This window comes from Typopeltis vanoorti, chromosome 11 (genome assembly GCF_054136105.1).
Source record: "Typopeltis vanoorti isolate ZY-2024b chromosome 11, IOZ_Tvanoo_1.0, whole genome shotgun sequence".
Lineage (NCBI taxonomy): Eukaryota > Metazoa > Arthropoda > Arachnida > Uropygi > Thelyphonidae > Typopeltis > Typopeltis vanoorti.
The window spans coordinates 126,228,656-126,254,320 of NC_143559.1; the positions used below are offsets into that span (position 1 = coordinate 126,228,656).

Genomic DNA, 25,665 nt, shown 5'->3' on the forward strand with positions numbered 1-25,665 from the left:
TCTGTAATGAGGAAACAGCATAAAAAATATTACAAAAAAGTGTTTGGACATGTTATTTGAATTTTGAAGTGTTTGGATTTTGTTATTTGGAACAGTTTCCTCCTGTACAAGAAAAAATGTTTGTCTACCATAACATATCTAGAATACAGAATAGAAATTGCGAAAGCATTGCTGCATGCACCGTCTTCAGCAAGCAGAAAAACAGGAAATCCTGCCAGACATCTGAGGTTGAACGCTGCTAACTCCAACCATTATCCCGAAAATCTACCACCAACGGCTAATTAAAAAAAAACCTGCATGCAAATATTATGTATGTAATAAAAAAAAATATCAGAAAGGAAAAAAAAATCTGGTGCCCTGAGTGTAAAACTGCTTTGTGTGTTTACCCTTGCTTCAAGGTGTTCCACGCTGTTCAAGAATTTTAAATTCTGAACAGTATGAAATAAAAAAGGTTTGTTTTCAAGGCCATCAAAACAGTCCTTTTCAGGACTACAAATATTGATAGAGGGATACCCGAATGCACTGTTTCTTTTTCATCTTGAAGGCTAATTTTTAAGTTCTTTTTATGATACAGAGAAACTGGAAAGAGTATTCCAGGTAAAGTATTTCATCAAAACAATAAAAAATAATGAAATAAAATCTACCCTATATATATATATATATATATAAAATAAGCCTTTTTATGTCATGTTTATCGAAACGTTTTGAAACTCAGGGGCTACCCTGAGTGTCGAGTCTTCAAAATTCGAGTCATCAGAATTCAGGGGCAGAACCCCCTTTCGAGTTATCACAATTGAAGAAGAACTGGTCTACCATACTGGAACACGGGGGGGTTGGGCATAGCCCCCTAGTTACTAAATGAAATATATAAATAATAACGGGAACATTTTCACCTTGCCAACAGTCAACATTGATGTGATATGGGTTCCAAATTTTTTGTTTCGGAGATATATATATATTACAAAGTTTTGTAATAAAAATTTCTGCTACAATGAAGTTTGGCAGAATCAACGATATTATTACTACCTTATTTCTGTTTCTCGTGTGGGAGAAAAACGGTAAAATGTCACTCTTATAATTATATGAGATGTTATAATGGCAAAAATAGTAAGAAAAAAGTCATTTGCACTTTCTCTTCAAAACACAAAGAAAGAACATTGTAAATTCAGCCAGTGGAAAAGAAAATACTACATATTTTTCTCCTGTTATCTGATTTTTTTCTTGTAGTACAAAGAAGAAATCACTGCATATAACATGAAGTCTGCAGGAGGGAAAAAAATCTGGAAATTGGTTACATTATAACGAATAGAGAAATCATGTCAGAAAAATTATTCATGTAAGATTCTAATCTCAGCAGACATAACATTTTACATTTTCTTGAACCCACTTTTGAAATTTAAAAAAAAAAAAAAAAAAAAAAAAAAAAAAAAAAAAAAAAACCCTCTGAAAACAATAGTTGATGTTATTGAATTGTTGAATTATATTAAAAGACAGACACAGAAACGCGACTGCAAAAGTGCACCAAAATCTCTGTCGTCGTCGGATGAAGTCACCTTTGTTATACCCACTCGTCACAAGGTTGATTCGTGCAAGTTGCACGGCGATATCATGATGTATATGTATAAAATTATTTTAAATTTATTGTTCATATTATAAAATGTATTATTTAAATAATTCAACAATGGGCCACATGCCATGTAAGTATTGTCAACCTTTTATGGGGCCGCCAAATATGTAAGTTTTGGCTGCATGTGGCCCGTGGTCTGCCGACCCCTGATTTAGAAGTTTAGTTTATCTTTACAATACATCTATGAGTAAATCCTGCAATTGTAGTTTTCATTTATTGTTCTCACAGAGTCCTTGGTTTCAGGTATTCAGAATGGCCACAATGAAATCGCAATTCAGTATAATTTTTTTTCTTATGTTGAGCCCATACACAAGAAGTGGATTAATCAACCTATAGTATGTTAGTTGTTAGATCTGAAATTGGCACCTTCAGAATTTTCTGATGTCACCATTCCAGAATCCAACAATTTACATTAAATCAAAGTTACATACCTATCCTTTAGCAGAAAAAATGTGTTTCTTGTTTGTAACACTCTCTGTATAATAATTTTGTGAATTTTGAAACTTATATATGGGTGTCTAGAATAAATATAGGTCAGAAAAAGAGAGAATTATTACCAAAATAATGCAAAGAAAGAATGCGAACTATTTCAACGATATAGGGCAAAGATCACCCTAAATGCAGTAAGGTCAGAAAAATACCTGAGGGCAATATGTCTTAGAAAGCATGCTGACTCACATGTTCCCTGAACCAAGAAGTCCCATATGTAAATAGGCGTAGTCACCAGAACGTAGACCAATGGTGAAGCGGTTGAAAATTTCAAATGCGAAAAGGTGGTGCTCTTGAAGATGGTATATAACCCGTAACACGGAAGGAAATCCCCCCCCCCCATTTTTTCTTGTTCCTGAAATTTCTCTCCGAGTGCTTCGAGAAATCATCGCGGCTCAGCTCCCATATTTGAGGGCTGACTTACGACAGAGTGCAGTATGCCACCGTAGTAGAATCGGCAAGATAAAATCGCAGGCCGTAGTAGAAGTCCATACTACGTAAAATCTAGGCAGGAGACTAGCGTCCAGCCCAACGAGCACGTGTAAACCACGTGGCATTGGTATCGAGAAATCCAGATTCGAAAACAAAGGACAGCAAGAACCGAAGACAAAAGAATTAGATAAGTACTCTCACTTATTCTAGCCTTTTGAGATTGACTTATATTTAAGAGAGTGGAATTTAAGATTGTATTACAGGAAAGAGTGAAAAGTTCAGATCTGAATATAAATGATTACGTTTTCTTGAGACGAACTTTCAACCGGATAAAGATTCTGTATTGATTGTTCTAAGAGAATTCGAAGAGTGTGCCTTAGAGAGAAAAATGAATTGTAAATTTAAATGAAATGTATGCTGAGTTAATGAGTTTTACTGATAATCTGAATTTTATGTATAAAGTAAATTGTAAACTTTAAGAGTAACATGTTCTGAGTTATTGAAATTTTGCTTGTATTCTGAACTTAGTGCTAATAATGAATTGTAATCGTAAGTGTATTATGTACTGAGATATTGAGACATAGAATTGCTGATACTTTAAGGTAGAATACTGAAATTGATTAATGACTGAGAGAGTGAATGAGAGGTAATGAATTTTCTTTAGAATTTGATAATCAATTTAATTTGTGTAAACATTTATTAAATCAATTGGATTTAATAAATGTTTGATTCTTTAAATTTATGTGTATCTGATCATGTTGACTGACCCTTCATAAAAATCGAACCTGAGTAAGTGTGAGTGCGCGGGAATACCCCAAGTGAAAGTAAGGGCACGACTGCAAACAAGAATAAGATTATGCCAGAGATTCCGAGTTTCTAGGAATTTAATTATATTGCTAGTAACACCTGTGATTCTATAGTTAACCTAAAGCTAGAGTCTCTCCCCTAACTTTAATGCTCAAGCTGGCGCAGCAAAAAATAAATTTGTTTGAGTAATAAGGATAATATATAGGATTTAGGGAATGGATAATCTTCTGGTGGCCCTAAAGATTAAGTTAAGTAAGAAAATCATAAAAGAAAATGCGATATAAGGCTTAGTTTGTTATTACGAATGTGGAACCCATAACTACAACGCGTCTATTCAACATAGAGACATATACGCAATAGAATTGATATCTGCAACACTAGTAATAAAGAGCCCCCCCCCAAATTCAATGGCGCAAACGACTATTGTAACATAGTACTGTGTACGGGTCATTACCAGTACAATCATACGCTGACTTACGCGAATCCGGAGTTACGCAGTTTCTTATACATACATATTCACGTCACGCTTCACGCCTCACCACTAGTCGTATCTTTCAGGCGCCGGCCGCATTCGCCAGTGTCGCACATGCTGTGAACAAGCACTGATGTGTTTCGTGCAGTCTCCATTCATACATGATTTTTATAGTCTACAAACCTTGCTATTGTTTAATGTTATGTTCTTGATAAAAATTTTATCACAAAAAATAATAATGTCATCCAAAAGAAGCAAGTCTGATTCTTCTACAGCTAGCAAGAAAAGAAAAACATTGACTTTGGAAACAAAACAACATTATTAAGGATTTTGAAGGCGGAATAAAAATTTGTGAGCTAGCAAAGAAGTTCGATCTACAGGAATCCACAGTAAGAACAATGATAAAAGAAAGGTTTACAGATTTTGGAGGACACAGATTCTAACGAGGAACAAACTGTAGCCATAAGGCAAAAGGCGAGGAATAAAAAAATCATTAGCTTGCTATGAAGAAATTTTGTGTGACAAGAAAAAGGCATTATGCCGTCATATGAATCTATTAGATTTCATGAAACCATCGATATTGAAATAACTTTTTTTTTTTATGTATGAAAAACTACAATTATGATTATATTTCTTAAAAAATATAGGTGTTTTTGTAAACCTTTGGTCCCAATTGTATGTTTGTACATATAAATTACATGCAAAATTATACCCCGAGTTAAGCGAATTCGACTTACGCGCTTTTTGTTGGTCCCACCTACCGTGTAACTTCGGGGTTTTAATGTATTCTGTAATAATAATAAAACTAACTCTGATAATACTTCTAATATTGACATCTATATTCAGGTAAATATTATGCATTTGAGTTAAAAACTTTATTTGTAATAAAATGAATGAAAACCTGCATCATGATTGAAACTCAACCCAACAACAACTATACTGAAAAAATAGCATATGAAGATGTAATTTCAGAAATATTTTAGGCATGTGAGACACTTTTTTTTAAAAGACATAATGAATACAACATCTCAAAGTTACATTAAATTTTAGATAGAAATTATATAACTCTTTAGATAACAAAATGTCCATTATTACTTACAATTACTTTTAGGCTGGGAATCATTATTCTACAACTCAATCATAATTTCTCCAGTTTTATCAAACTTGCCTCAAGGAACTTATTAGCATTAGCATCATTAACTCTGTTAAGTATAGGCAATTCATTTAAAATCACAAACCTCAACCAAGGCAAATTCACTAAACCCTTATTAATGATAATGAACACACAAGATATACATTGTAGTTTTGAAACTGTTTCGACATACAAGTTAGTATGACAATTACACTTCTAAGCATTTCAATCATGAAGCAAATTATATGAACTTTTCTTTTTACTTATGCTACAGAAAGCTTGCCAACAAAAGGTTGTAAACCTACAGTGCATCAGTACTATGTATGGACTAAGGGTTAAATAGTTTGATCCACAGATCAAACATGCAACTTTTTCAAGTCAGCTCAAGGCCTCCAAAATAAGCAGGGTAGTATTGGTCTCAAAGAAGCAATGAAATTCATCTTCTACCTAAAGACACTCAACAAACATCCATGTGTGATGTGATTTGGACCAACTCTGCCAACCAATCTAGCTAGGTATGCAATCTGTACAACAATCTTCATTGTTGATGATGATGATTACTACTACAGAACCCTCACATATGAGTGGCAGAGTATGTTGAATCGTCTTCTCAGCTAGCTACACTGTGAATGAGGCATCACTGACAAATATGCTATAAAACTGTTGATTATTTTAAAGTTAAGGAATATGCAAAAGAAACAATGATGTCTACCACAAAGACAATATTATTTGTGATATATTTGAAATAGCAGCCAGATGACTGGTTTGTACCAACCAACCAAGCACTGATGCATTAATGCTTGGTCTGAACAGCCATATCATTAATGGATCTTGTTCAGTCGGCACTATTAAGAAATAACAGAATAACTGATTTACCTTTTAATGGTTTTGCTGCAGCAGGTGGTAATGGTGGTGTTGACTTTGGTGTTACTGCTTTCTCATCATCATCATCATCATCTTGATTCCCTTGTTCTACCAAATCTTTTTCTTCCTCAGTTTGCTGCTGTTCTTCATCTTCCTCTTCTTCCTTCTGTTGCACAGGTATTACTATTTCTTCTAGAATAGGATCTGTAGTTTCCATTTCTTGTTCTTGTAACACTGGATCAGTATGTTCAGTTGGTGAGGAAGGCTGAGAAATTTCTGATGACTGTTTATGTACTATAGATGCAGTTCTCTTATACATATAATATGGATAGTATTCATTCCATGGATGGAGAAAATCAAATCTTTTATCACCTAAATGATAATGAAAATAATAAAAACAAATAAAAAATATATGAGAATATAATCAAGTAACATTAATTTATTTTATTAATCATATCATGAAAAGCTGCAATTCTATGGAACATACATTCCATGTTGAATAACTCAATATATTATAGAAGCTAAACATAGTTTACCTATCCTCCTTATATCCAATGAGAGTTTGAGTATCGTGCAAAGTAATGATTATATTATATCTTCCTGAGAAGCAGAAGTTATAGTACTACATAATTAAGTTTACATTATAACTGGTCTCCTTTAACAATTTTCTTCAAAATCTGTTATTTGTCAGGTTTCTGATATCAGATCTGCATATTTAAAGAACTATTAAATGAACTAATTCATTTACACACCATCCTCTAGGCTTTTTTTCATGCCATCAAATACCTATTTTGAAAATTATTTCTTTCCCATTCTGTTTACAAGACCATTACTATATAAGATTAGTTGTGCTCATAAATCCTCGAATACTATTCATGTCAAATTGCATTCTAATGCAATTTGACATGAATAGTATTCATGTCAAATTTAAGTGACACCAGAGTGTACAGAGGATTTGAAATCGAAAGTGATCACTATTTAGTCTTGAGGAGGATAAAATTGAATTTCATATTGAAAAGAGTAACATGTAAGAAAGTTCTAAAAAAAAAAGTTCTAAAGTTTTAAAGCACATAAAAGTTGAGCAGCTTTCAGATGTGAACTGTAGACTAAAATACAGAAAGATTATTGAAAAGAAAATGAAAGACTTTGAGAACAGGAATCAAACCTTGGAGATTCAGTGGCAAACTCTGAAGAAAACATTGATTGATTCTGACAGAGAGGCATGTGGTGAGGTTGTGTGCAAGGATAAAAAAAATCAGAACTCCCTGGTGGACACAGGAAGTTAAAGAGGCAGTGAAGGAAAAGAAGAAAGCATATCAAAAGTTCCTGGCAAATAAGTCAGCTTTTACTCTTACAGAATACAGAGACAAATGTAAGAAAGCTAAACAGTGTATAAAACTAGCTAAACAAAAGTCATGGGAGGACTTTGGCAAGAATATAGAAAATAAATATCAAGAAGGTGGCAAAATATTCTGGAGGTTGTTGAAGAGGCTTAGGAATAGAGGAAAGAGTGCTGTAAAAGGAGTTAGAAATGATAAAGGTGACATGAAAACAGGAGAAAAAGATATCCTTGAAAAACTGCTAAATGAAACAAGCAGTGATGACAGCACAGTGATAAAAAACGCTGACCAGGCATGCAGTCAGGAATACATATCCATACTTGAAGTAGAAAATGCCATCAAAGGCTTGAAATGTGGAAAGGCAGCAGGAGTAGATGATATTCGACCAGAAATGCTGAAGTATGGTGGTATAAAAGTCTTACAGTGGCTGCACTGCATAGTTCAGAAAGCCTGGACAGAGGGACAAATTCCCGATGATTGGAGTAGAGCTCTCATAGTACCCATATATAAAAAGGGAAATAAAACTGAATGTGAGAATTACAGAGGTATTTCCCTACTGAGTGTTCCTGGCAAGATCTATGCAAGTATACTTGAGAAACGATTGAGAAGAATTGTAGAAGAAAAGCTTGGTGAAGAACAAGCTGGATTCAGGCCAAATAGAGGCTGTCAGGATCAGATCTTCACTTTACGACAAATAGTCGAGAAAGCATGGGAATACAACAAAGATCTGTATTTAAGTTTTGTCGATTTGGAAAAGGCATATGACAAGGTGCCAAGAGATAAGCAATTCAATACACTGCAGTTATATGGTGTCAATGGGGCATTATATCAAGCAATACTTAGTCTTTATTTGAGTTGTAAGTCAGCAGTTAGAATTGAAGGAAGTACAGGAAGATGGTTTAATGTTAAATCTGGTGTGAGACAAGGATGTACATTATCCCTTCTGTTATTCATTATCTATATGGATCACATTATGAAGGAAAGTGGTATTAAACATGATATCAAAATTGGAGATGTGAATGTCAGCTCTTTGCTTTATGCAGACTATGTTATACTTCTAAATAAATTCGCTACAAGTCTGCAAGATTCTCTGACTAAATTGAATAGCTGTTGTAATAGATATGGTATGAAGGTCAGCAATAAAAAGACAAAGACAATGAAAATTTTGTTTAGCTAGTTTTACACAGTGTTTAGCATTCTTGCATTTGTCTCTGTATTCTCTAAGAGCACAAGCTGACTTATTTGCCAAGAACTTTTGATAGGCACTCTTCTTTTCCTTAACTGCCTCTTTAACTTCCTCTGTCCACCATGGAGTTCTGATTTTTCTATCCTTGCAGACAACTTCACCACATACCTCTCTAGCTGAATCAATAAGGGCTTTTTTCAAGGCTTTCCACTGAATCTCCAAGGTTTGGTTCTGTTCTCAAACTCTTTCATTTTTTCTTCAATAATCTTTGTGTATTTTAGTCTGGAGTTCACATCTGAGAGCTGCTCAACTTTTATTCACTTAAAAACTTTCTTACATGTTATTCTTTTCAATATGAAATTCAATTTTATCTTGATCAAGACTAAATAGTGATCACTTCCAATTTCAAATCCTCTGTACACTCTGGTGTCCTGTACAAGGGAGAAAACATCACTATGAACAATAACATAGTCAATGAGACTTTTCTTATTCCTTGCCTCTTCTCTCCATGTGAATTTGTGCACATTTTTATGTTGGAAAATGGTGTTAGTAATAACCAGTCCATGTCCTGAGCAGAAATCCAACAAATATTTGCCATTATTATTAGCTTTGCTCTTTTCTCCAAATTTTTCCAAAATATTTTTGTATGTCTCACAATCATTTCCTACTCTGCCATTTAGATCCCCAACAAGGACCAACTTTTCCGTTTTCATTGTGTCAGTTGCTTTTTCTAAAGCCTCAAAAAATTCTTCCACTTCTACCTTAGTAGAACCTTCTGTGGGACCATAGGCACAAATAAGTCTCATTGTCCAGTTCCTCATTCTCATATTTTCCCACATTACTCTACTTGACACTGACTGCCATTCAAGAAGATTAGCCTCGTATTTTGTGTTGAATACTATGGCTACTCCTTCTTTTCGTTGATTGTCATTGCCTGAATATAACATTTTGTATTTATTGCTCAGAAAGATCTCACCAGTTTTGGTCTTTTTTGTTTCAGTCACCCCTATTATGTCGATCTGGTACTTATCTAATTCCCTCAGCTAGCTCCATTTCTTTGCCATTCAGGCTTCTTATGTTGAGTACCGATCTTTAACATTGGTGATGTTGGGTTGGGGTGTTTTCAGATTTGTTCCAGTAGCTGACTTTTTGCTGTTCGCCCTAGTTCCCTGTCACTGGCAAAAACAACGGGAGCCTTGTTTAACCGGGAGACGCCCCAGCTGGCATGAAATTCTGTCATGTTGTACATCATTTTTTATTTTGGTTTAACCAATAAGAATACAATTTGGTCAGCTAAATCCCAAATTGCCATTGCCATCTGTTCATTTTTTTAAAATTTTCTTTAACTTTCATACCTATGATCTCTAATTTTTGATCAAATGTTTTGTTTCACAAAACTCTCAGGAATTCATAGTTAAAAACTGGTTTCAGTGGTTATTTTTGTTTAAAGTTTTGCCTAAATAACTGAAGCATGCTACTTGTTTTAAAGGACTAACGAAAAAAAAAGGGGAAAAAAATGGAAAACAAAACAAGGACTCTGAATATGGAATGATGAAATCAAGAATTAAAGGGCTTACCTCAAGAAAACTGGAAGAGAAAACAGAATATAAGAGGAAAAGAGTAATAGCAAAAATAGAGACAAGAAAACTTCATAGAAAAAGTTGGGATAATTTTATTAATAAATCAGAAAAACATATATAAACTGTAGTCCAAAATCTATAAAGTGAACTAACTTTATTGTTACAGAAAAAAACAAAAGAAATAACAAATATTAGAAAGACAGATGACCAACAATGGATAAAATTATTATAAAAGCTGGAAAGGAAATAAGCAGTTAGAATTACTATTTAAAAGATTTTTAGAAAATATAACTGATAATAGTTTCCCAAATAACATTACAGCAGAAGAATTAAATGAAGTATTAAAAGAAATCAAAAATCACCAGGAGAATATATAAAAGAAATAAATTTCACCACCAATATATATATATTACTGAAATAAAATATATATTACTGAAAGAATACTCAATGGCTGGAACCATGTAACTGATTCTCATTTTTAAAAAAAAGGAAGTAAGAATAACTGACAACTACAGAGAATTAAATTTATTAAATACAATTTATCATATATATGCCAAAATATTAAAGATAAGAATCAACCCCATAGTAGAAAAATAATTTCTTTTAAGGTTACACGGTGGTCAGATTTATAGTGAAGAATTTATGAGACAAAAACATGTGTGTTGAAGTAATTACTTATAATTAAGAAAATAATTCATCATCAAATTCATGCCATGTACCCTCAAGGCATGTACAGGATATGATAGTACTACATGAAAAATTAACATTATTACTAACTTCCTATCTACAATTTTCCTCCAAATTAGTCTGTTACTTGTCAAGACTCCAACATTATCAGATCTTATATTTCTATCATCTAAGTCACTTTGTACCGTATCAATCCACCTATATCTTGGTCTTCCTCTGGGTCATTTTCCTGCCAACCTGGTAGAGAACACTTGTTTTGATAATCTTTTCTCGCCCATTCTGTTTAAGTGACCATACCACCTGAGATTAGCTCTGCTAATGCATTCCTGGATGCTGACAATGTCAAGTTCTTTCCTAATATCCTCATATTGCCATTGATGCCAACTGTTCACGTCTCTAATCTTTTTCAGGACTCTGATATCTGCGATCTCTAGTCTTTGTTCAGGTGTTTTACTTCTGACCCAGCTCTCATATCCATAAGTTAAAATTGGTCTGAACACTGTCTTGTATACAGCTAATATAGTGTTCCGACTAATTTTTGTCTTATTCCATATGAATTTATTCAATTGACTTCCCACCATACCAGCTTTGCTGATTCTGTTGTCTATTTCTATATTTAATTTACCATCTTCAGTAAAAATCGTGCCTAAGTAACTGAAATGTTTTACTAGTTCCACAGGTTCTCCGTTCACAACACAGTTGACGTTTTCAATGATTTTGCCTATTTTCATTGTCTTTTTATTGCTGACCTTCATACCATATCTATTACAACAGTTATTCTATTTAGTCAGGGAATCTTGCAGACTTGTAGCGAATTTATTTAGAAGTATAACATTGTCCACATAAAGCAAAGAGCTGACATTAACATCTCCAATTTTGATATCTCGTTTAATACCACTTTCCTTCATAATGTGATCCATATAGATAATGAATAACAGAGGGGATAATTTACATCCTTGTCTCACTCCAGATTTAACATTAAACCATCTTCCTGTACTTCCTTCAATTTTAACTGCCGACTTACAATTCAAATAAAGACTAAGTATTGCTTGATATAATGCCCCATTCTTATAACTGTAGCGTAGTGAATAACTTCTCTCTTGGCACCTTGTCAAATGCCTTTTCCAGATCGACAAAACATAAATACACATCTTTGTTATATTCCCATGATTCCTCAACTATTTGTTGTAAAGGGAAGATCTGATTCTGACAGCCTCTATTTGACCTGAATCCGGGTTGTTCTTCACCAAGCCTTTCTTTCACAATTCTTCTCAACCGTTTCTCAAGTATACTTGCATAGATCTTGCCAGGAACACTCAGTAGGGAAATACCTCTGTAATTCTCACATTCAGTTTTATTTTCCTTTTGATATATGGGTACTATGAGAGATCTACTCCAATCATCAGGAATTCCCTCTGTCCAGGCATTCTGAACTATGCAGTGCAGCCACTGTAAGACTTTTATACCACCATACTTCAGCATTTCTAGTCGAATATCATCTACTCCTGCTGCCTTTCCATATTTCAAGCCTTTGATGGCTTTTTTCTACCTCAAGTATGGATATGTATTCCTGACTGTATGCCTGCTGAGTGTTTTTTACCACTGTGCTATCACTTTTTGTTTCATTTAGCAATTTTTCGAAGTAATTACTCCATACTTCAAGGATATCTTTTTCTCATGTCACCTTTATCATCTCTAACTCCTTTTACAGCACTCTTTCCTCCATTTCTAAGCTTCTTCAACAACCTCCAGAATACCTTACCACTTTCTTGATATTTATTTTCTATGTTCTTGCCAAAGCCCTCCCATGGCTTTTGTTTAGCTAGGTTTACACGGTGGTTAGCTTTCTTACATTTGACTCTGTATTCTCTCACAGCAAAAGCTTTATTATTTGCCAGGAACTTTTGATATACTTTCTTCCTGAAAATAACTTCCTGTGTCCACTATGGAGTTCTGATTTTTCTATCCTTGTTGACAATCTCACCACATGCCTCTCTGGCTGAATCAATCAGTGTTTTCTTTAAGGCTTGCCACTAAGAAAATAATTGAGGTCATCATTTGTGTAGTGTAATCATATAGCTTGTGTAGGTAGAATACCTACATAAGCTACATGATTACACTCACAAAAGATAAACCTAAATGCTTAGTTAATCATTTACCTCTCACCTCTGGTGGAAATTTTTTAATGTAATAATCCTTGATAAATAAATCCGCTACAAGTCTGCAAGATTCTCTGACTAAATTGAATAGCAGTTGTAATAGATATGGTATGAAGGTCAGCAATAAAAAGACAAAGACAATGAAAATAGGCAGAATCATTGAAAATGTCAACTGAGTTGTGAATGGAGAACCTGTGGAACAAGTAAAACATTTCAGCTATTTAGGCACGATTTTTCTGAAGATGGTAAATTAAATATAGAAATAGACAACAGAATCAGCAAAGCTGGTATGGTGGGAAGTCAATTGAATAAATTCATATGGAATAAGAAAGAAATTAGTCGGAACACTAAATTAGCTGTATACAAGACTGTGTTCAAACCAATTTTAACTTATTGATCTGAGAGCTGGGTCAGAAGTAAAACACTTGACCAAAGACTAGAGACCGCAGATATGAGAGTCCTGAGAAAGATTAGAGGCGTGAACAGATGGCATCAATGGCAATATCATATTAAAAATGAGGATATTAGGAAAGAACTTGACATTGTCAGCATCCAGGAATGTGTTAGCAGAGCTAATCTCAGATGGTATGGTCACTTAAATAGAATGGGAGAGGAAAGATTAGCAAAACAAGTGTTCTCTGCCAGGTTGGCAGGAAAACGACCCAGAGGAAGACCAAGATATAGGTGGATTGATACGGTACAAAGTGCCTTAGACGATAGAAATATAAGATCTGATAATGATAATATTGGAGTCTTGACAAGTAACAGACTGATTTGGAGGAAAATTGTAGATAGGAAGTTAGTAATGATGTAATTTTTTCATGTAGTACTGTCATATCCTGTACACCCCTTGAGGGTACATGGCAGGAATTTGATGATGATGATGATGATGATGATGATAAAAAATATATTTTATTTTGTGAATTAATTTTTATTTTTGTATATATTTTTAGTAATATTTTTATTTAATTTTTTTTCCACCAGAGGTCATGCTAGAGTAAATAATTAACAAAGCATTTAGATTCATCTTACTTTTGTGTAATGTCGAGTCATGTAGCTTGTGTCCTGAACCAAACACCAATAATGGCATATGATAGAACATTAGGAAGATTGAACTACAAACCAAAAGCTCATAAAAAGGACTGTTTCATCAAGACTGAAACAGGCCACCTGGTCTAGATTTGTGATGCATGAAGCAAAGAGTTTAATAGTTTCAGTTTTGATATTAGGTTTAATGCTACTTTCCTTCATAACATGGCATTAGGAAGGAAAGTGGCTCATGATCTATATAAACAGCTAGATGAACTAAATGATCAAGTATATTTATGGCTGCCTTTCAAAATGACACATCTAAACCAGAATATAAAACCAAAGAAATGCATACAGTAAACTTTTAAATGCAGTAGAAATTCCACATAAAGACTGTTGACAAATTTAATTGAGTTTAAACTTCTACTAGTACATTATAGTATACTCCATTAAAGAAATGACAAAAAACTGAGTTAAGCAAAAAATAAATCAACGGTAAGTACACATGATTCACGTTGTACTCTGATGACTAATTACATGAGAATGTCCAAGATCTGCATATGTCATGGGATGGAAGAACCTAAAGTTTATTTTGTTCAGGTCTTCAAGGGGCATGTCTAAGAAAAAAAGGCAGGAATCTGTTGTTTTCTAATTTGATAGCGAATCTAATTCAACAGAGTCTGGTAGATGTGTTTTGAAGCAGGACAATATGATGAACCTATAATCCATGTATTGTAGCTATAGTTTAGGTCATCATTTGCAATTTCCCAGAGACTGGTTTTCAAATATTTCTGTGAAGAGATTAGCTAAAAGCACTGGAAGTAATGAACCCACTGCTAGGCCTTCTTTCTGTTCACAGAATCTGGCCATGCAACTGAAAAAAAGTGTTGTTGATGCAGTATTCAAATAACTTCACAGTATCTGGTGGGAATAAGTCTTGCAGTAGTATTGTTTCTGTTTGAGTACATTTGAATGTACCCAAAGAATGTAAGACTAAGAATCAAAAGATAAAAATGACATATTTGAATACAAAAATGAAGAACTACTTTGAAAAACCGTTGAATACGTTATCCAAGAGCTCTATTAGTCATACTTTGCCAAAGATAATAATCCGAAAAGAACTTCTCATTATGTGTAACAATATACAACAAAAGAAACTGCACTAAAAATTCAAAAGAAAATGAGAAAGCAATTGGAGGCATAATGGCAGAGGCTATTAAAAAGAGGAAAGTAGCTTTGGAAATATCTGCAGTACAGCTCTAGCTACATCCAACATCCCATCACAATGAAGGGAATGTCCAATAACACTAGTGCCTAAGAAAGGCCATCTAAATAACTCAGAACATTAGAGGAAAAAATCTATATCAGAATGTTTCTAAACCAAATTATACCATATGTAATATCTTTGCTTTATTAAAGGTAAGCAGATTCTTGAAATCCACTGCAAAAGAGAAACTTTCTGTTAAATAGCACATTTTTTTTCAAAGCCTCCAATTCTATCCATATACAAAGGATGTTCATAATTCACAGTTATTATGGCATATCCTTGAAAACAAGAATTGCCAGAGCTTTCCTATTTCACACTGGAGTTTTTCTGGGAGGCCCTTTAGCACATATCATTTTATTATTACCCATGACTACATCTTCAGATTCACAGTTTGAGGGTACAGAATAATTCCTGAAGATTCAACAGGTCAAACATAAGAAGTCTCTGCTTCACAGATAATGATGTTGTGCTAATCAATTAAGATTCAGAGGACCCAAAGCTACCTAAAAACTGAAGTCCTAAACAAACAGAACAATTCTAACATATTTTAACATATTAACATATCATGATAGTTCCAAAAATTCCAATTGACAGTATTCCTTCCTTTAAGTTAATTAAATTAAGTTAATAATTTATCAGTTTTAATATTATCAAGACCCCAATATTATCAGATCTTATATTTCTGTCTTCTAAGGCACTTTTTACTATATCAATCCACCCATATCTTGGTCATTTTCCCTGCAAACCTGGCAAAGAACAATTGTTTAACTAATCGTTCCTCTCCCATTCTGTGTAAGTGATTATAACGCATTCCTGCGAACAATGTCAAATTCTTTCCTAATATCCTCGTTTTTAATATCATACTGCCATTGATGCCACCTGTTCAGTCCCCTAATCTTTCTCAGGACTCTCAAGCCTTAGGTCTCCAGTCTTTCATCAAGTGTTTTATTTCTAACCTAACTCTCAAATCAATCAGTCTATAACGTTAGTGTGTGTGCACTTCTTTCCTAGAGAGGGGCACAATATTCTGCTGCAGAGAATGCAGGGGCTAGTGCAGACGACCTTAGGACTCCTGCACCACAACCCCAGGTTGTTCCAGCAAGCCTTGAAATGATATTGTTTCTCGTTTTAGTTTTGTTGGACAGGTTGGTGATGTGCCTTTTATAGGTTAGGTTTCTGTCTAGGCTCACTCCAAGGTATTTCAGGTGAGGCTCAAGTTCAACCATTTTTCCACAGAAAGAAAGGTTAAGGTGTCGATTTGCCTCTGCTTTGTTCAAGTGAAATACTATGGACACAGTTTTTGTTGGATTTGGCTTCAAGTACTCTTCCAGGATGTTCAGGTCTGTGTTCAAGGTTGATTCCAGGTCAGCAAAGGAGGCAGATTGATGTAGGACTGCTAGGTCACCAACGTACATATACTTACTTGAGCTGGTATGTGGTAAGTCGTACATGTAGATGTTAAAGAGTAAAGGGATAACAGAGAGCACTGTGAGAGACCATGTGAAGGAATCTCGGCCTGCTCTTTTTTCTGCCAATATGGACCCAGATTTCCTGCCCCTGCACCAGACTCTCATAAATCCACCTGGTGATGAATAAAGGTGGCACACCGTTTGGCAGCTCCTATAGGAAGAGATGACCTTGCTAATGCTTCCCACTGAAGATACCTCAATAAAGGTCAAAACTAGTCTGGGTAGTGGCCCTTCCCTTAATGCATAACATTATACATATCCGCAAGGAGATGTGTTTTGCATTATGGGAGATACTGAGATAGGAATGTTGGTAGCTTGCTCCACCTTTGCAAGGAGTTGCCCGGTGTTGTACCACTTTACCCCAGTCCTGAAGATACTTTCAGGCACAAACTTTGTTTGCACACACTTGGATATAGGATTAAACTAAATTTATTAAAATCCACCTGGTCTTCGCCTAAAATCTAGAAAGCCTTTCTGGTCCATGGGCAAACTCTCTTCAGATGCCCTGCCATCAACATCTGACATGTGGAGAGAATACTGGTCCAACAATCTCCCAACAAATGGCTTCCTGGTAGAAGATTCCTGAGCTCTGCAGCCTGGTTTTGCTCTTCCTAGAAAAATTTGGTCATCAATCAACAGGATCAGAATTAACCAGGGCAGTGGTTACCTGCTACATAAATGGAGGCTGTTAGACCACCCTTATAGTGTTCTCCCATGGCTCAGACGATCACTCATATTGTGAATGACTGCCCAAGGTAACAATTTCATGGTGGTGGCCTACAGGATGTAAAGGATAAATTTCTCTTAGGCTTTCCAGACTGGACAGTGACCTGTAGCTGTTCTGTATTCCTATTGCTATAAGAATAAATAAATAAATAAAATAAATCAGTTAAAAAACTGGTTTGAATACTGTCTTATATATAGCTAGTTTGGTGTTTTGACTAATTTCTTATGTCGTCTATTTCCATATTTAATTCCATCTTCACTAAAAAATGTCCAAACAGCTGAAATGGTTTACTTGTTCTATATGTTCTGTTCAAGATCCAGTTGATATCTTAAATGTTTCTACTTATTTTCACTTTTCTTTACATTTTTATTGCTGATTTTCATGCCCAATTTATTACAATAGTTATTTAGTTAAGTTGGGAATCTTGCAGACTCATACTAGATTTATTTAGAAGTATAACATTTACATTATCTGCATAATGTAAAGAGACAATTTTGATATCAGGTTTAATACCATTTCCTTCATAATGTGATCCATATAGAAGATTAATAACAGTAGAGATAACGTACATCCTTGTCTCATACCTGATTTAACATCAAATGATCTTCCTGTACCTCCAATTCTAACTGCTGACTTACAACTCAAATATAGACTAAGTATTGCTTGATAGAATCTCCCATTTAACTATACAACTGTAGTGTTTTGAACAGCTTGGCAGTTCCCATTATGCCTAGTCTAGATCTACGAAATTTAAATACAGATCCTTGTTATGTTCCCAAGATTTCTCAACTATTTGTCTTAAAATGTGATACTGAAGACCTGTTCTTCTCGCAGCTTCCCTTCCACAATTTCTCTAAGCTGTTTCTCAGGTATACTTGCATAAAGCTGACCTGAAACACTCAGTGAGGAAATACCTCTGTAATTCTCATATTCAGTTTTATTTTCCTTTTTATACACCCTCTGTCCAAAAAGAAACTGAACTTTTGATAGAAAATAAACAACACGCCAATTATAATTATGGAAATCATCTATTTCAATCAATATACTCTCTCTCAACTTCGATACAGCATTTGGCATGGTCAATTAATTCGTTAAATAAGTTTTTTTTTATATCGGTTTTTGGGATACTATTGAGGGTCGCAGTTACTGCCGCTTGAACGTTTTCAATGTCGTATCACTTTCCTTTCATTGGCAAATGAAGTCAGGGAAGAGAAAGAAGCCACAGGGTGCTAAATCAGGTGAATACAGTGAGTGATTCAACACACAAACTTGGATTTTGTTCAAAAACTGTCTCACAATGTTCGAACGATAAGATGGTGCATTATCGTGCAAAAGCGACCAGCTGCCTGCATCACGATATTCATGGCGTACGCGATGAATTCTTGCTATCAATCATTTTAAAACTTCGCGATAAAACTCACCATTAACTGTTTGGCCAGGTGGAACGAATTCTTTGTGGATAATGCCCTTGGAATCGTAGAAGCAAATCAGCATTGTCTTTACTTTTGACTTCAACAAGCGACTTTTTTTTGGATGCCCCTTTTCTGGTGGTCTCCACTCAGCACTCTGTTTCGGGCTCATACTCAAAACACCATGTTTCGTCACCAGTAATGATCATTTCAAGGAAGTTCGAGTCCTTATGAGCAGTTTTAATGAGGCCCTTGCAGTGTTCAATTCGATACATTTTTTGGTCATTGGTCAACTTGTTTTCGGGTTTTCATCAAAGAAAACTCGAAAACGATTTCGAGTTTTCTTTAATGAAACTTTTTGGATGTTAACTTAGCTCAGTCCAGTTTTTGAACAGCCCAGCTTTTCGTCGTCCTCAAGCGTCTCATGGCCACTTTGAAATCGTTGAACCACCCGTAAACTTGAGTACGGGATAAGCATTCATCACCGTATGCTTTTTGAAGCATTCGATGCGTTTCGTTTTGTGTTAAACTTTTACCAAGTTTAACACAAAAGTCAATCGCAGCTATCTGTTTGAAACTCATTTTCCGACCGTTCATCAAAACACACTGTCACTCTTGGCACTATAACTCAGCTTCTAATGAAACAAATGCCATAAACGGTTGACACAACACTAATGAAGGTTGCCGCTTTTGACAACAAAAAGATGGCACAACAGTTTCTTATATTTTCGAAAAGTTCGGTTTCTTTTTGGACAGAGAGTGTAGATAGGTAGTATGAGAACTCTACTCTACTAATCATTTGGAATTTGACCCTCTGACCATTCCTTCTGAATTATGCAGCACAGCCACTGTAAAACTTTTATACCTCCATATTTGGGCATTTCTGGATGAATATTGTCTACTCATTGTCTTTTCACATTTCAGATTTTTGATGTTTTTTTTCTACTTCAAGTAGGATATGAATCCCTGTTGAATGTTTTCTACTACAGTGCTGCCATTGCTTGTATTATTTTTCTTAGCACTCTTTCAAAGTAATTACTCCAGACATCCAAGAATATATTTATTTTCAGTTGTCATCTTTTATTATCTCTGGTTCTTTTTATAGTACTCTTTCCTTCATTTCCAAGTCTTTCCAATAGCAACCAGAATATTTTGCCACCTTCCTGATTTTTGTTTTCCATGTTCTTACCAAAATCTTCTTGTCACTTTTTGTCTAGCTAGTTCTACATAGTACTTTGATTTCTTATGTTTTTTCCCCTCGTATTCTTTAAGAGCACAAGTTGACTTACTTGCTGGTAACTTTCAATATGCTTTCTTCTTTTCCTTCACTGCCTCTTTAACTTGCTGAGTCCACCACGGAGTTTAATTTTTCTATCCTTGCAGACAACTTCACCACATGCCTGTCTGGCTGAATTAATCGTTGTTTACTTCAGCCAGACAGGCATGTGGTGAAAGGTTTGACAATGGTTTGACAGTGAATCTCCAAGGTTTGGTTCTTGTTTTTCTATCTCTTTTATTTTCTTTTGTATTTGGGTCTAGTTCACCTCTAAAAGTTGCTTCACTTTGATTTGCTTTAAATCTTTCTTACACACTCTGCTTTTCAATATGAAATTCAATTTTATCCTGTTCAACACTAAATGGTGATCACTTCCAATTTCATATCCTCTGTATATTCTTGTGTCCCTGAACCAGTGGAAAAACAATGTTATTCTTACTACCAATATTATCAACAATAACATAGTCAATGAGCCTTTTCTTATTTCTTACATCTCTCCATGTGAATTTGTGCACATCTGTATACTGGAACATAGTTTTAGTAATGTAACTAGTCCATGTCCTGAACAGAAATCGAGCAGGTGCTTATCATTATTATTAACTTTGCTTTTTCTCCAAATTTTCCGAAAACATTTCTATATGTCTGGTAATCATTTCCTATTCTGAGGTTTAGATCTCCAACAATTACCAAGAACCAGCTTTTCTTTTTTCGTTGTGTCAGATGCCTTCTCTAATGCCTCAAAAAATTTCTCCACTTCTTCCTTAATACAACCTTGTGTGGGACCATAGGCACAAATAAGTCTCGTGGTTCTGATCCCCCATTCTGATATTTGCTCACATCACGATTTTGCCTGCTATTCAAGATTCAGTGTTGATCACTATAGAAAGATCTCAACCGTTTCTCTTCTCTTGTTCAGTCACACCTATTACGTTAATTATCCAATTTTTCTGCTAGTTCCATTTCTTTCCCACTGATTTGTGAAAATTTGCCTATACAAAATCACCATCAGTCAAGACATATTTATATGTGGTTCATGGACATGGCACATCACAACTCAAAGGTGCAATTAATATGTTATTAATAGCTCTGGGACAATATGTCTTCAATCAACATTAGGATATACAAGGAAAGATCATTCCTAATATTGTAATTTTTGAAGATTCCAGCAAAAATCTCTAACAGAAATAATTCAGAAGTCAAATGAGTGGCTGGTGAGTGGATGCTTAGATTGGAACACCAATCTAAGCATTCACATGTTCAGTGCTCTTGCTCTCTTCAGAAAAACAGGAAGGCCAACAAGTTTTGGTTATACATAAGCAAAATTCTTTTTGCATATGTATAACCAAAAAACAGAAAAACTCCATGAGTTATTGTTATAAGCATATATTTTTCTATTGATACTTGAATAAACCATTCTGATACTTTAAGTATTACAGTTTTCTGTGCAACTTATATGACGTTATTTTCTGATCTTCCTAGATGATAAAACTCAGGGAAAGCAACAGAAAAAATTTTGAGAAGGACTAGGCTAGGGAGCCATTAATAAAATGTAGCTAACAAAAAATAACTGAAAATCTTCAGCTATGCTATTTAGAAACAGGTAAATATAAAAAAAAAAATATATTTCTGATATGCAATATTAACATGATGAAAATTCAATTTTGTTAACTTGAAATATGTAAGAACTCGGTATGAATGCTATGTTCTATATTAGTATATTATATAAATATTAGATTAGCTTGTGACTTGTCCTGTCATCATAGAAAATATTGTGTATATGTTACCGTGAAAGACCGAAATTAGAGAATGTCGACACACACCAAATATGTCGGTGAAAGACCGACGTATTTGGTTATATTATTATACATTTGAACCATCGCCGGTATATGTCGACAAGCACAGATAAGCTCTGGTGTGGGTCAAGACGACAAGCCAAGAAGACACAGCCAGAGAGAAGCAACGTGCTGTTTTTAAGCTTTCTCCTATTTTGACATATATCATATATTAAAAAGTTGCATTTTTGTCTTAATGTAATAAAAATATTTTTATTCAACATTCACCATCAGTGCATGCTGAATGTCGACATTTGCCGGTGTAAGTGAGAAATAATGATATTTAGTAAATATTTTGTACATACACCAAGCGACTATGTGAATGCTGACATTCACCGGAGAATATTGACATTTGCCAGATATCGGTCTTTCACAGTAACATATATACAACGTTGTTCATGCCACCGAAGAGTAGAAACCTATTCCAAAGATTCCCAGAATAAAATTTTTAAATTAGCCTCATCTTCCATTCATGCATTCAACTCAAACAGCCTGTTAGCAAATTTTATTTAGTCTGCTACACTATCAGTTGTCAGGTTTGTTTGTTTGTAGGAGGACAACTCTACTGCCTGACTTAATTTTTCGCATGAAAAAGACGAAATAAAGATTCCTCTGTCACTGATGGAATACAAACCAAAGTCTTTATTTCCAGACAAAATATATGGCAAAATTACTTTGATATGAAAACCTCAAAAGAAGTAACTGCACAAACAACTCTGAAACATTTAGATTTCCTACATAACTTAAAACTACATACAATCTCAGTAATACTGTCATTATCAGAAAAATCAGTATGAATGTTAATTTGCATATCTGTGACCATCCTATTCTAATACACAGATATGCAAATTAACATACATGCTGATGTTTCTGATAATGACAGTATTACTAAGCTTTGTCACAAGTTGTCCATGCCTATACTACTTCAGAGTGGATATCAAGGCAATTCCTAACAAAGATATTCATTCTCTTTTACCACACATACACAAGCATCAGGTGGAGGCGCGAAGCAATGGCAAATGAAGCATTTAAGGGATGAATCCTCCTCATCCAAAAATACAGCTCAGAACTGATCTGTTATACAGCAATGATATACTCTGTAATATGATTTAAGTGATGTCCTAGCCCAGTAAACTGTTAGCAAAAATGTTAAACCAAGAAAGCTTTTGTTAGCTGCAATCTTAAATGGATGTTTCAAGTTATCAAACAAAGAAACTGCAGTAAATCGTGTTGCAAATTTGTTTATTATTATCTGATGAAGCGTTGTAACACTTCATGGGGAATATGTAGAATAACATGCAAGCTACACAGTTCTATCTCAATTCCTTCATGGTGATTATCACAACTTTTCAGCACACCTTCATAATGTGGGATTATTACCAGGCTTTTAGTATGTCAACTGGAGACAAAAAACACACAAAAACAAACAGCTTACAAGAGGGTCGTCTTCATTTCATTGATGTTTTGACAGAATCTACAAAAACTACACAATAAAAAATAAATTCCTTCTTGATTTTTGATGAATCCACCTGGCTTCCAAAGCTGCAAAGTCTTGGTATCATCAACCTTGAATTTTTTTTTTCCTATGGAATTGTGGACAGTCACTGTCCATCTCAGGGAAAATATCCATGTCATCAAATTGAATTCCATCCAGGATAATGGTTTTGTTTACTTGAAGAGACTTGGCATACTCTGCTCTTCACCTCCTGATGGTGAAGAGTAGGCTGGATACTCTCTCTCTCTCTCACACAATTATGACATTTTGATGTTTTACGCTAACAGTCTTTGTTCTCGTGCTCTTTACTGCCACACTGGGCACAGATGGAAAAGCCATAACAGGAGTCAGTGTGAGAATAACTTATTTCTGACACTTAAATCAGTACAAAGGGTTCTGGATACAGAGCTTAACAGAACAATTGAGATACCATGCTTTAATCAGTGTTGAGGATTTCAGAATGATAAATATAAGGATGATATTTCTGGTTGGAACTAGGTGTCTATCCCTGTGTTTTAGGCCATCACTGATTGGTCCTTTGATTCAGAGCAAATCCCATCGGAAACAGAGGAGATTCCATTCTGATATTACTTCTTGCAAAAAAGTCCAAAGTTGTGTATGGAGCAGTTGTCACTTAACATCTTCAGTAAGGAGAGGATGATGAACCTGTCTGTGATCAGTATTTTCTTAACTGATGTTACATGAAGGAGTTTCTCTGAATTGAATATTTCTGAAAGGATGCCCGAAACAAGAAATTCGTAAAGAGTTTTTTCATTGATTTTGGGAATTCTGATGACCCTGTCTTAATAAACATAAAAATTACTCATTCTCAAAAGTGTGGAGGTTCAGCACCAGAGCTTCCCCCACCCACCGTGCAGCCAGACATGGATGCTCACTCTTTGTCTAGTAATGCTACCTGAAAACAATACGGCTACCCCAGATGCCATACTGATACAACAGCAAGCTTTAGACCCTATCCAGATGGAGAAGGACATTTACAGCAACACTGATAACCTTTAAAGTTAAACCTATAAGCTGACTGGTCCTGGTCGAGCCATTCAGAACTGTTTGTCTTGTCAAAGCAGGAGCCAAAGTAGCAAGGGTCCTTCTCCCCTCCAGCAAACACAGCAGCAAGGGATTGGATCCCAATGATGGAAATCTAGAAGATGAAAAAAGACTCAGGAGAAGCAGAGCGAAGAATATGGGAAGTATAAGAAAAAATAAAGGAAAAATGAAATGGCCAGTACCATCACTGGGATGTCACCCCTCCCCGTCATGAATACCTGCCTCACATTCCAAAGGCATTAAAAACAGTGGGGGCAGGTCACCAGGAGTTAATATGAAAACATCTATTCTATTCTCAGAACTTTCTAGTTTGAAAGGTTTTGGGTCTGAATCATGTCCACGAAGCAAGGAATCTTTATGAGTACTTTAAACCAAAGATGAGTTAGATGGATCCTTCAATCTCTGCAAAACAGATCCAGTGACACATGCAACTGCCAGACAGAACTGTGCAGTTAAGATTAATTGTCTTATCATAGCACTATGTAAATATATATGAAATCAAGATACTGGAAATGAAAAGTCACAGTTCTCCAAACATTAAGGGAAAAAAATGGTACCAGGTAAGGAAGGCATATCAGATGTGGAAATAGATAACAGAATAAGCAAGAGGACAGGTTGAAAGTTGTTCCACTTGGTTATAAATTAAATTAAAAATGCCAAGAAATTATATTCTTGTGTAATCCTTTATCCAAGTGTAAACAAATAAAGTTTGTCCATGAAATATCGTCACAATCAAGCTACGTGTATAGAGTCCAATGACTTCACATTAATTGCCTTAGTATCCCAAAATGCAAAGCACATCCATTCAGATATGTGTATAATGCTATGCATTATGTGAAGGACCACTATCCAGACCGCTGTTTGACCTTTACTGAGATCTCATCAGCAGGAGCCAGACCCAAAAGAGATATCAAGGTTGAAGCAGTTAAAGACTTCTGGGTCTGGCTCTCACTAATTGAGATCTCAATAAAGGTCAGAACTAGTTTGGGTAGTGGCCCTTTCCATAATGCATAGCATTATACGCACTTGAAAGGGTGTGTTTTGCATTATGAGATACTAAGGCAATTGGTGTAAAGTCACTGGCCTCTATATATAAAGTAGCCTAGTCATGAATAAACTTTGTTTGCTAACACTTTTTTTTTTTTTTTTTTTTTTTATGTTGTTCAAACCAATGAAAGGTTATTTGCAAATCTACAGTGCATTTTGTACCATGGATGGGCTAGGGATATTTTTTGTATTTTTAATTTATTTTTTAAATAGTCCAGAAATCCTGCTCTAGAGACCAAACATGGAACTTTTTCATGCCATTCAGGCCTCCAAA

At 34.9% G+C, this 25,665-nt stretch overlaps 1 protein-coding gene across 3 annotated transcripts in view; it reads right to left on the reverse strand.

The window, feature by feature from the left end:
• Positions 1-25,665, reverse strand: part of su(w[a]) (suppressor of white-apricot) — a 224,604-nt gene that overhangs the window by 62,694 nt on the left and 136,245 nt on the right. For all 3 annotated transcript variants that reach the window (XM_090400460.1, XM_090400459.1, XM_090400461.1), the window contains exon 9: positions 5,836-6,195. In XM_090400460.1, coding sequence (XP_090256586.1) covers positions 5,836-6,195 — 360 coding nt within the window. The remainder of the gene's footprint in view (positions 1-5,835; positions 6,196-25,665) is intronic.